General features: G+C 32.5%; 1 protein-coding gene across 3 annotated transcripts in view; it reads left to right on the plus strand.

The window, feature by feature from the left end:
• PGAP1 (post-GPI attachment to proteins inositol deacylase 1) overlaps positions 1-13,637 on the plus strand; it is a 105,084-nt gene extending 91,447 nt beyond the window's left edge. For all 3 annotated transcript variants that reach the window (XM_074215421.1, XM_074215422.1, XM_074215423.1), the window contains 5 exons: positions 694-829; positions 5,756-5,806; positions 6,744-6,976; positions 8,808-8,912; positions 12,208-13,637. In XM_074215421.1, the coding sequence (XP_074071522.1) occupies positions 694-829; positions 5,756-5,806; positions 6,744-6,976; positions 8,808-8,912; positions 12,208-12,343 (661 nt within the window). In that variant the 3' untranslated portion in view covers positions 12,344-13,637. The remainder of the gene's footprint in view (positions 1-693; positions 830-5,755; positions 5,807-6,743; positions 6,977-8,807; positions 8,913-12,207) is intronic.
• The last annotated feature ends 260 nt before the right edge of the window (positions 13,638-13,897 follow it).

The raw sequence follows: 13,897 nt of genomic DNA on the forward strand, positions 1-13,897 counted from the left end.
ATGATTATTCTTCACAACAGGCATATAAATAGAACTAATTAGGCTAATTCTCCAGTTTACCACTTTAATTTTTATTGGCTATAATATGTGTAAATAGAATGTAAATGATATTAAATTTTGGTTTCTGCTTTTAATGTAAAACTGTAGATATGTCTTGAATTAATTAGAAATACTTTGAAATACTTCATAAAATACTTAAATGTTTTAATATTCCAATGATAAGCATCATCTAGCAGGTTGTAAAAACCTATTTTCTTGAACTTCCCCAAAAGGCATGCACTATTATAGGATGTATGTTGTTTCTAATATCTGAACTGCTTAAAATTTTTTTCACCTGTGAAACTTATTTTCTCCTTCCCGCCTCCTTCTTCTTCCCACTAGTTGGGGGGTAGGGAATGAAATACAAAACACTTATAGCAAATAAGCAGAATCAAATAAAACAAATTCCCCTGTTACATTATGTCCAAACTATGTGTCTAATTCTGTATATTAGTTCATCTTCTTTCTGTCAGGGGGTGGGTAGCATCCTTCATCATTCAGCTCGGATCATGGTGGTTCTTTGCACTGATCAACATTCTTAAGTCTTTCTAAATTGTTCATTGTCAACGAATTGATGTTATCGTTTAAATTGCTCTCTTGGATCTGAACTGCTTTCAAAGAATTTTAAAAGGTTATCTATTCTTGTTATTTTAGACCTTCTGAAATCCCTAACGACCCCAGATTGATAACAACAAGATTGTCATTTCTGATTATGCTTCTGCTAATAATTGGTTGGACAACTTGTGGAGCACTTGCAATACTTCTCATCTATCTTTACTATGTGTTTAAGGTATCAACTTAAAATCTTTTAACCTAAATGCCAGAATGTGCTCATCCCGATATCAAGAATCATTCCATAAAGACTATTCAAAATGATTTTATAAATTTATACATAAGAATGTGGATTTACAATTTAATTTGCTGAACAGTTTTAAATATTTTTATTACTATTATAACCATTTTTATATGTTGGTGTGATATAGCTGTAAGATGAAAATATGCATCAACAAATAGTTAAGCGTAGTTGGGTTTAGTGTTTAGAGAGCAAAAAGGGTAAAGAGGAGGAAGTAGGCATTTATTAATTAAATATTAAGAACCTACTATGTGCCAGGTATTGTGTTATGCATGTGTTTTCTCTTTTGATAGAAGGAGATGAGAGAAGTTAAAATCCACCCTGAAATGTGAGGATGGGGGTCTATATTTTCTGTATAAATTATTTTGGAAAGAGAAGCATGTTTTGAGATGATATCGGAAAGAGTGACTGACATATACTTAGAATAGATTGATTACCAATCAAATAATGAAAAGAATTACTTCAAGCACAGAATTGTCAAGTTACAGAGCATAAAGAAAGTTACATACCAAGAATAGTTTCCAGGGTATTTTGACTTGCTAGCTAGTCTGTATACAAAGTTGAGAGGCTAGGTAAAAAAAAATAAGACAATACTAGAATAGGAAGATAGAACTAGTAAATAGAACTGCTTCTTTCTGGAGAGGCAGGAGAGTCAAGTATTTTTTCCTTTTATTGATATGTTCTGGTTAATATGCTTTTTTAGCATTGATGAGCAAAGACTTTTTTGATAACTTTTTCCCCATTTACTTTGGATATAGCTGTTATCTATAACAACAAATTAGTATAAATGGTTTGCTGTTGAAACTAATACTTTTTTTTGATATACCTGTGATCTCATCAATGTCATTGTTCCCTCCAAGGATACCATTCCACATCCATGCCTTCTTATCACTCTTGTGCATGTCTTCCCATAAATTCTACATTTGTGTCCACTGAACCTCCTAGAACTCTTCCTCTGAATCCCTTGAAATTGTATGATTTGAAAATGACTCCCACTCTCACATCAGTATAAAATTCTTTTTTGCCAAGATATCACCAGTTTTAGGGGCGGCTAGGTGGCATAGTGGATAAAGCACCAGCCCTGGAGTCAGGGGTACCTGGCTTCAAATCCGGTCTCAGACAATTAATAATTACCTAGCTGTGTGGCCTTGGGCAAGCCACTTAACCCCGTTTGCCTTGCAAAAACCTAAAAAAAAAGATATCACCAGTTTTAATTTTTATGACAGAAACTGATGATTACTCTTGCCGATAAATCAGTCACTATATACTGTTAGACCACCAACTTTATAGAACAAAGATCAAAATCAGTACTAAATTTTAAATAAATGAGAAGATTTTATATGTATAGAGGCAAATCCAGTGTGGTCTATTTACACCCAAAAAAATAAAATAAAATAAAACAGCACAGGCTGCTTCATTTTCTCAGGATATTCAACCCATAAATCAAGTCACCACATCAAGAAAACTAAAGTACCAGAAACTACCTGAACCCCCCTCCAAAAAAAAATACTATCTTTGCCAGATGCTGCAAGATAGTAGCTAAAGATAGAACAAGTTTAAAATATCAATACATTTGTACAATAAGACAAGAAAGCCATCAGGATTATGAGCAGTGTTATGGCATTAAAATTTTAACAAGATATTTGATAAGAAATACAATTAAGCCACTGCTGCAAGAACATTTAGGGATGAAACTTGAAAGGCAACAAACATCAGAAAATGAAAAGGTCTATGAAAATTTCTTTAACAACCATTCTTCTTCAATAACTATGATGCACAGCATTTAGACTCTATCCTTAGTTTCCTAGGTGTGCATGAAGAAGAACAAGTAGCATAAAAGAAAGCAAAGGCAGGGGAAGCTGAAATAGAAAAAAATATGTACAGAGGAGGTCCATGCTGAAACTAACACAATTTTGAGGGTATTGCATTTCAAGGTACCTCAAAGAGGAGATAATACTCAATGCTTAGGAAAATAATGATATTATTACTTTTTCCAAAAAAAGGTCATTGGAAAAACATATGCCTAATTTCCTTCTGTAAAATCATAGTGTCAAGAATTACATTATAAAGAATAAAATAAGTAGATCCAGGAGAACAATAAACATAATGATTTCCTAAAATGTAACTTAAGACAACATTAAATAGCAGCTGATCTTATTAGTAGTGATCAGGAGATTAGTAGTAATCTCTTCTCAGGTAGACAGAGGGCTATAACTGGAATGTTGCCTATGCTGTTGAACTGTGTTCTGGAGTGGTCAGTTTTGGTTAATTGTTTTTCTTTGTCACAAGTGAGAACTCATTTAAGGAAGTGGAGTAGACTTGGAGATGATATGTCAAAAACAAGGCAACAATAAAATACATTTTTTAAAATACAAAAATAATAAAACAGAATGATGGCCATTTGCCATTATTACATAAGATATTGACCATGGAGTCCAAATGAAGATGTTCCTATTTATAAATGATGTTCTCCTAAAGAGACTTCCATAGACTTTACTTGATTACCAAAGGGGCATATGACATAAAAAAGATAAAAAATTCCTATATAGCTTCATCCCCAAGGTATACACCATCAGCTAAGGACATTACATCTTACTGTTAACTAATTCCCAAGTTACTAAGGAAAGGTATTCCCTGAGATATAATGCCCAACTTTTCTTATGTACATTCCTTATATATTAATAGCTGCTATATCTCATTGTTGTAACATTCCCCTTCCCATGGCTGCTATTTGTTTCCCTCCCTTATTGCCTATATTTTCTCCATAATCAGTCAACTAACAGGTACTTATTCAGTACTTATTATATGTTAGGTATAGGAATACAAATATAAAGACTGAAAATCCCTACTTACAGAGATTAAGTTCTAATAGGGAAGACAGCAAGAACAGATGATACAAGTATGTAAAGAACATATACATATATGTATGTATGTGTGTATGTGTATATAAAACAATAAGAATGAGTAAGCATAAAGTAATTAAAGACTTTATAATTTGGGAGGGGAACATTAACAACTAGAAGGAATAGGAAAGGCTTTATGCAAGAGATGGTTCTTGAGGGAAGAAAGGAATTCTGAGAAACCAAGGTGAGTAGGAAGTATATTAATGGCCTGGAATCTGGCCAGTGGATGTGAGGGTTGCAGAACCTAGAATAGGAAGTAATTATCATTGAAACTGGAAAGATATTGTGAATGAATTTAAATGCTAAATAGAGGGGATTATATTATATCCTAGAGGCCAAGTTCATTGAGCAGTATGGTGTCAAACTCAAAGAAATGGGACACTAAACCTTGCATAAAGATTCCTGCAGCCATACATTAACTTAGAAAACCACATATTAACATTATGTTCCATTGTATTTTTAACTATTTTGTTCAATATTTCCCATTTGTGTTTTTAGTCTGGTTCAGGCCTCTTTCACAAATATTTGGCACTTCTGGAGTAGGCAAGTCACACAGATATGTGCTTAAAAAGAAATAGTGTGTATAGTGTGTAGGATGGACCGAAATGATGATATCCTTGAGACCAGGAAACCAGTCAAGAAGTTGTTCTAATAAACTAATCAAGAAATGATAAGGACCTGGTCTAAGGTGATAGCTGTATTAGTACCAAAAAAGGGTTGGATGCAAGAAATGTTTTCAAAGTAGAAACAATGAGACTTGGCAACAATTGGCTAGGTTGGGTGAGGGAATGTGAATCCATGATAATGTTGAGGCCATGTACTTGAGAGACTAGAAGGGTAGCCTTTAGTAGGAATTGGGAAGATTTGGAAGAAGGAAGGTAGAAGGGAAAAAATAATAAATTCAGTTTGGGACCTGTTGAGTTTAAGCTACCTCTTGGACATTCTATTTGAAATGTCCAATAAGCATTTGGCAATGCAGGACTGAAATGTAAGGGAGATAGCAGAAATAGATACATAGATCTGAGAGCAAGTGTGTACAGATATTAACTAAACACATGGAAGTATATGAAGTTACCAGGTAGAGAAAGAAGAGGGACTGATGACCTTTCAGAATTAGGATGTGTTCTATGAATGCTCAGCTAGCAAGGAAATTGAGAAGTAGTCAAATGTGTTGGAGGATAACCAGAGAAAATAAAGTGAGGAAAACCCTGAAAGAAGAGAGAGCATACAAGAGGAAGAATATAACGAAATTCAGCAAATGGGTTGAGAAGATTAAGAACTGAGAAAAATGCATTAAGAGTGGCAATTAAGAGGAATTTGATGACTTTGAAGAAGCAATTTTAATGGAGTAGTGAGAAGCCAGATTGCACCAGGTGAATAAGGATAGTCAATGAGTGGAGACTGCTATATCAAGAAGTTTGGCTGAAAAAGGAAGGAGAGATTTAGGAAAATAGCTTGAAAATATGGTAGTTTTTAGACATGTTTGAAGCAAGTAGGGAAGGAAAGAGCGAGTCCAATGGAAAAAAAAGTAGTAGGGAATGGGTAAGTGATTGGACTTGTCAGCTACTGAAAGAAAAGAGAAGAGAGTAGTTGTCAAATTTGGGGGGATAAAGAGATAGATAAAGAGAAGCAGCAAAAAGGGGACCTTACATTGAGTGACCTCCATTTTCTAAGTTAAATAAGAGGCAATGTCCTCAGCTTAGAAAGGTGGAATATTGAGGTGTGGAAGACTTGAAAAGGAAAAAAAAAACATTTATAGCATTTATTTATTTATAATATTTATTTATTATATGGGGAATAAGTTGCAGAATTAATTAGGAAGGAATAGAATTCCATTGCTTCCTGATTATTTAGACTTCATTTAAAGAGGGATTAAGTGTTTTTATAAATTTTACAAGGACACTCAAATATTTCTTGGTCCAAAGCAATTTTGAAAACAGAACTTCATTTCTATTCCTAGATTATTAATTTGTACTCCAACATAACAACCTTGAAAAATACTTCTGATATGGTAAGTTGGATTTTTTTGGTAAAGCATGCTACATATTTTTATCATCTTTAGCCATTTATCATTTTAGGATGGAATGACTTTACAACTTAATCCTTATGGTGATCATAGGGATTATCCCATTTAAAATTATTAACTTCTTTCTATGTTCCTAATGTTTTGCTAGGTCCTTTATCCATATTCCCTTCTAGCTGTCCCTTAGAACTCTATAGATAATGCCTTTGATGCCTATTATTCTCTGTTCCATCAAGTGGAAAGATTATTTTAGCCTCTGAGCTCTTGAACCTCAACTGTTCATGTCTTAATTTAAAAAAAAATATGGGGGGGGGCGGCTAGCTGGCGCAGTAGATAGAGCACTGGCCCTGGACTCAAGAATACCTGAGTTCAAATCTGGCCTCAGACACTTAATAATTACCTAGCTGTGTGGCTTTGGGCAAACCACTTAACCCCATTGCCTTGCAAAAACTAAAAAAAAAAAAATTATGGAACTACATGAAATTTACGCTTTCTCACCTTCAAGACCCTTGACTGCAATAAAATTAGTCATTTGTCATTCCATGAATTGTTCTGTCCAACTCTGTCTTTACCAAATTACATTTTTAAAACAAATTTGAAAGAGTTTAAATTATGGTCCTTAATCTTAGACTAAAAATTGAGGAAGAGTCGATGGTTTTTGTCTTTTGTGAGTTAAGGGGAAAAAATTTAGAAAGAAGATCATCTTTAGAGGATATTTTTAGTTATAAAATTGAGAGTGACTAATTCAGAAGACTCAAGTTATTTCTAGTCATGCTTTTAGGAAGATGAACATTTAGCTAATCCTCAGTTATAAAGATTGTATTATATACATATTATTTTTAAATAAGAATGAAACAATATCTTACACCTGTTTTATTTAAGATAACAAATATCCTAATATTTTATATTCTTGCTTTCTTAATAGATTTCAAATGTCTCTGAAAGAGGTGAAAACAATACAAATTCTTCCATTGAAGAAACTGAGAAGAACGATGGATCTGAGCAAAATCTTCCTCCAAAACCAGATGAACTTCCTATAAGTTTAGCCATTGAAAATGCTGAAGATAATTTTAAGATGCATATTACTATTGTTAACTTAGTAATATGGGTTGTATTACTCAGTATGCCATCCTTAATTTATTGGCTGAAGAATCTCAGGTAATGATACAATTAATTGTTTAGATTTGTATTAAAACTGTTATAATTCTAACTTGCTTTGGTCCACAATTAAAGTATCTCTAAATAAAGGTTAAGTAAGCTTTCAGATAACCAAATATCTTCTATTCAGTGTTTGACAATTTTGACTAGTAAAATTTACAGACTCCAGTTACATTTATCAAAATTCTTTCTCATCTTATTCAGCATAAATTCCCATAAAATATTTAACAGAAAAGAGAAAGATAGAACTTGTATTTTATTGGAGCAAAAATCATTGCATTTGGAAAATTTCAAAATAAAAAAAATGAATATAATCCCTTAAATTGACCCAAAATGATTTTAATGACTAAAAAAATGTAGTGACTAAATTAGTCCTGGACTGATTTAGTCCTGTCCTGACTAAAGCCATAAGTGATACAAAGAATTCAGCAGTACCGCTGAAGTTTGTTTTTAAAGTTTTTATTTTCCTGAGTTTTTGAAAAAGTGTTATTTGTTATAAAAGTTTTGCTTTTATTTTTCTTTAGGAAGAGGTATATTGGAAGGAAAAGAAAATAAATGCTTGTTAATAAACTTTTTTTTAAAGAAAAATAGGTAAAACCTCAGAGTATTCAGTGAATTCTGCTCAATATAGATTTGAGAAATGAGATTATGAACATTTTAGATAGTTCCCTAATCTAGGCTTTTGCTATTAGATCAATTTTTTTGAAGATGCTACTAATTTTAGTTTTACAAGACTTCTGATATTCTTTACTTTAAGCTAAACTAGAATGTAGAAATTCAGAGTGACTCCAAAAGACAAATTTTGCCTCTTGAATATTCTTTTTTCTTTCCTCTGACCACCCCTATTTGGTACAGCCTCCATCATCTGACACCTAGGCCTGCTGGTGGGTCATCTTGCCACAAGTCACTCCACACTCCAGTCCATCCTCCATTCAGCTACAAAAGTGATTTTCCTAAAATACAAGTCTGATAATGCCATCAAAACCCTTTGTTACCTAGTATCCTCCTGCATTTTCTGTCTTCTTACACCTTACTCCCTCCTTAACACTAGGGCACTTGGATCCAGTGACACTGATTCTTGACCATTTCATGAACAAGCCCCCCCCCCCCCCCCAATCTCTTAGCTTCAGGCATTTTCTCTGACTCTCCTCTTGCTTGAAATTGTCTACCTCCTCATTTTCTCTAATTCATTTAACTAAGATTACATCTTCTATGGGAAGCTTTTCCCAACTTTTCTTAATTCTTGTTCCTTTCCTCTTTAAATTATTTCATATTTATCCCATATTAATCCCCAATATTGTACATATTGGTTTGCTTCTTGTCTTCCCCGTAAGATTATAAGCTCCTTGGGAGTAAGTTCTGTCTTTCATTTCTTTAGCAAAGTGCCTGCAGTATGGTGGGTGCTTAATTAATGTTTCTTGACTGACTTGCAAATTCTGGATAGTTTGACTCCCTAAGCTATTTAAATGATTTAATATATATAGAATAATTTGATTTATAAATAATTTTTGTGTAGAGTTAACTAAGCTTTTGTTACATGCTTTATTTTTTCTTCCTGGTATTCCTTCATTTGCAATATCTTATGGTTGAAATATGGCCAGGAGAATAAGTATCCCACTGATAATTCAAAAAATAATAACAGTTTACATTCTGAAAATTTGCTGAGTTTTGACCTTATAGCAACACTGTGAAACAGGTAGTATATAATCTCTATTGTAAATTGCTTTGCCTCTCATTCCCATGATTTGTAGTTGTTACTCATTCATATTTATACTGATTGAAATAACCATGTATATTTAACCACATCTTTTCTCTCCTTTTCCCTATATAGGTATTATATTAGACTTAATCCTGATCCATGTAAATATCTGTCATTTTTCTTCGTTCCAACTCTGGGAATTCTTGGGAATTCTGACATTGTTTCTGTAAAGTCAAGGTATAATACTTTAATCTTTTTTTTTTCCACATAGATTTTTAGTCCTTATTATATATGCATGCACATAACTTTAAGTTACCCTTATTTCCTAAGGCTAAGTAGCTTGGAGTAGTAGCTATGATTTATCTGCAAATTTATACTGCTATCTACTTATAGCATTTCTGTAATTGTTTATATATATCTTCAGACATTTACATATTAAATTATTATGAAATTATTGGTGTTTTTTAAACAACTCTCTCTATAGCTTTCCTTTTCTGTTTTGTTTTTGTTTTCACAGTCTGGGCAAATATTTTATTTTTGGTACAAATTAAGGTAGCTGCTTTAAATTAACTTAAAACAGGGGACACCTAGGTAGTGCAGTGACCTGAATTCAAATGCAGCCTCAGACACTTAATACAAACTGTGTGACCTTGGGCAATTCATTTAATCCTATTGCCCTACGAAAAAAACAAAAAAAATTAATTTGCATCTTTATAGGGAGAATGAACAATTACAAAATATTTTTAGACAAATAAGTTTTTATTTTGCTAGTGCTAATGATTTTGGACCATTTATAGGAGCCAGATATTTTACTTGTTGGGCCCAACTCCAAGATGCAATGGAACGTGCCATACCCAATATTCCAAAACATTCATTTCTATATCTTTTTCATGATCATTTTACTTTCTGTTTGCCATATAGTCTCATCTTCCCTCCCTTTGGGTCTCAGTTGCCTCCCAAAAAGCTACTTTCCTTTCTTCTGAGTCAGGGACATTTTCCATAGAGAGATAACATTTTTTTTAGGCTTGTTTTTTTTTTTTTCCTTTGCAAGGTAGTGGGATTAAGTGGCTTGCCCAAGGCCACACAGCTAGGTAATTATTAAGTGTGTGAGGCCAGATTTGAACCCAGGTACTCCTGACTACAGGGCTGGTGCTCTATCCACTGCACCACCTAGCTGCCCGAGAGATAACACTTTCAAGGAAAATTTTATCCCTGCTTACCATATATCCCAAGATTAGACTAATTTTTTATTGTATTTTAATATATTTTTAAAAAGATACTTCTGGGGCAGCTAGGTGGCGTAGTATAGAAGCTCTTGGTTTTATCTGTTTGTAATAATTAAATATTGTAAAAGGATTTTGAGATCAGTTTTGCAGTACAGAAGACAAAATAATGAAAACTTTTTTTAAGTAATAAGAGAACAACTCAAATATTTGAATGTCAAGGAAATTGCTAAAAAAGAGCCCAATTATGAACTAAATTATTTTAGTTGAATTTCTAGTAAGATTGACAAATATATTAAGTATAATTAAAGTTTGTTATTTAGTTATATATTATTTATATTTATGTTATATATAAAATATACAATGTACATTATATGTGATATTTATTATGATTAAATTAATATTTTGCTAAATCAATCTGTTAATATTTGGAGTCTTTAAATTGAATTGAATTAAAATTCAGGATGTATATATTTACATTTTTAAAAGAAAGCCTTATATTATTACTATATTTATTAATTTCAGAATGTTTTCCTCCAGAATTAGTATATTTATAGAATTATAATTTGTAATCATTTTTGTACAAAATCAAAATCATAATATTCTTTCCTTCTCAGCTAACTTTGACTAATTTTTTTTAATTGCACAAAATGATGATCTAAATAAAACATAATACAATGATAAAAACTCTGGATTTGGAAGGAGAGAGCTTATTTTTAAAACATGATTCTGTTTCCTTGTGACCTTGGGCAAGTCAGACATTCTTGGCCTCAATTTCCTCATCTATAAAATGAAGGAGTTGTACTTTTTAAGGCTCCTTGCAGCTCTATGTCTATTATCCTAGTGATTTTATAACCAAGTGACACAGAAATATGCATTTTCATACCCATATTTTAATTTTGCATATTTGCAGAGTGAAATCATAACCCATGTTTTAGAAATTCAAATTCCCAAAAGTAGTCATTATATTTCAACATGAGTAAATATTGAAACATTTTATGCATACTTATAAGCTTACAGTACAAGTAATGTTTTGATTTGCTATGTCAGGTGTATATAAACATGCAGTCAATAATTTGCCATTTAATTACTATATTATAAACAGTATAGAAGGGAAATTTCAAATTGCACTAATCTCTACACATACTGGATTGCTTACAAGTCACTGGTATTGAAGCAGGACTGGCAGAAAATTAAACTTTAGGAAGCCTTTCTTTGTTTCTCTAAATGAAAAGTTTTTATATGCCTGTTACTGTAAGTACAATTACCTGCATTTTTCATTGTTTCTAAGCAAGCTTTAATTTTACTATAAAGTTAGCATTTGAAATATTCTAAGTCTTACTTTTCACATTTATTGCTTAATATAGAAGTGTGAAAAGATGTAACTTGTAGGTTAAACCAAAGGTTAACTACTTTTTATAGCCTTTCATTATCTGACTCTTTTCTACCTTACTAGTTTTTTAACATTTTATTGTTCTCTACATTTCATATTCCACAATACAGTGACACTAACTTCCTTGCTGATAGATGCAAAGGACATTCTAACTTCTGACTGATTCTGTGCATTTTCTCTGGTTATACTTTGTACCCAGAATGCTCTCTTTTCTTACCTTGTCTCCTGATTTCATTCCCATTCTTTTTTAAGATGTCTTTACTGATTTCCCTTTCCCTCGTCTCTGTAATTACTTCCAATTTGCCCTTTATCTTCCTTGTCTGTATGTATTTTTTGTGTTGATTCCCCCATTAAAATCTGAATTTCTGAAGGACAGGAACTGTTTTTGCCTTTCTTTTTATCCCCAGTTTTAGCACAGTGCTTGGCATTGTAAGCAAATAACAAATACTGTTTATGTCAAGTTATTCATTCTTCCCTCCTCAAAGTCTGTCTTTCTTTTTTCAATTTTAGGATTTTTGTGCTTTTATAATTTTTTTCAACCATTCATCATGTCATATATAAAGTTGAATATTTGAAATCTGGCATAAATTATAGTAACATAGAAATACCTAGTGCTGCTATTTATTGTAAATTTCTCTATTTAGAGAATTAGTGCTTTTCCTAGTAGTATAGTTCTATAAAACAAAATAGAATTCTGGTTATAAAATGCAATTTTTAAAATCAGTTTTTTTTAACCATTTGATACAGATAAAATTTATAATGAGGAAAGCTTCACTAATAGAAAAAATATTTCATTTAAAATAGCACCAATTATTTTTTTCTCAAAATCATGTACAATATGGATTTCACAGAATTCCACTCTTTCTTGTAGTTTGTATTCATCATAACATATAATTATGTTGTTTTCTTTTTACAGTAAACTGTTGAAGACTGCTGCACAGTTTCCACTCATTGTGGCCATTGGTGTGGTTGCCTTTGGATCTACACATTTATACAGAGTGCCATACTTTGTAGTCATTCCTCTTTTGCTCCATATGTTATCTAGTATTTGATATGAGAAATAGTAGGGGTACTTTGGCTCTTCAGGAAGGTAATAAGAAGGAAAAACAAACAGACTCATCAACTTGGACTGCACGATCCTTTGGAGAAGACAAGTCTATTTTTACATTATGAAAATTCAAAACTAGTTTTGTAACCCCTGAGGAAAGTATTTGAGGCATGGTTTTGTTTTTGTGCTGTGGTATTTGTCTACTGATCATTCTGAAAAATGAACATAAGGAGTTTAGTTGCCAAAATCTTTCAAGATTTCAATTCCTGTGCATACCAATCTATTTGGTTTATGATACTAGCAATGTTTTTTATTAGACTTGGTTCAGTAGATTCAGCATTGCTTGTGTTGATATTGAAAACATTTTGCTCTTTCATTCAGTTTTTCTATTGAAATGTGTGTTCCTTTGTTTTAACTATAGTTTGTATATTGAGAATTAAGTCTTAAAGAGGTGGATAAAATGGATAATATCACATTATCTTCAGAAAACTAAATATCCATGAATACTTTTTTGATCAGTTTTGAGAAACCATATTTATGAGGTGTATTGTTAACATTCTTTTATGTCTGCAATTTGTATTGTCTATATTTTGCTTAAATTTTTCTTGGCCTTCTAAACAAGATATTTTTCCAGTAACCTTTTAAAGCTTATTGTTATAGGTATCAAGAACTCAGAGGTTAAAGAAGTGGTCTTTTTGTTGGTTTTCAAATGATGGCTCTCATTTTGTCTTAATAACGAATACCTTAAGACTCCTAAATAATGGTAGTGTTTGATCATAAGAAAACTTATATCTGTTATGGTTATTCACTTAAAGGCATTGAATTAATTATTTCAGTCTATGCCTCCATCACACCTAAATTTGACCCTTTGCAACTTTTCACCCATTGCTTCTTGTTCTATCCTTTGGAACTAAACAGAATAAGCCTAATCCATCTTTCACATGATGGCCCTTCAAATACTTGAACACAGTTATCTCTCAGCTTTCTTTAAAAGCCCCAGGTTCATCAGTTAGTCTTTATATAGATTTAGCATTCTTAATTCTCCCTATTCTGAACACTCTTCAGTTTATTGATGTCCTCAAGTGGTGATGCCTGGAACTGGACATAGATGAAGTCAGTAAACAGGCAGATGAGGGGAGACGATAAGCTCTTTATTTCTGGAAGTCATTCCTCTCAATGCAGCCAAAGATCACTTGAGGCTTTTTTGGCAGCCACATCCCCCACTGCTGACTCATGTTGTACTTGCCATCCATGAAAAACCATGAATCTTTTTCAAATAAATTGCTTTTTCATTCTTCTCCCATCATGTGTTTGTGAAGTGGGGGGGGGGGGTTGGTAATCATTTATAAAACTTTACATTTTTGTAATCAGTGAAATACTTCCTGAAATCCTTCTCAGCACAATACCAGTCTGTCAGTATATTGTATTATTATTTTTGTCCACTGTTAGCTATCTCTCCCCACTTTGTGTCATTTGCAGATTTTTGGGGGGTGGGGTTTGCAAGGCAATAGGGTTAACTGACTTGCCCAAGGTCACATAGCTAGGCAATTAAGTGTCT

This window comes from Macrotis lagotis, chromosome 1 (assembly GCF_037893015.1).
Source record: "Macrotis lagotis isolate mMagLag1 chromosome 1, bilby.v1.9.chrom.fasta, whole genome shotgun sequence".
Classification (NCBI taxonomy): Eukaryota; Metazoa; Chordata; class Mammalia; order Peramelemorphia; family Peramelidae; genus Macrotis; species Macrotis lagotis.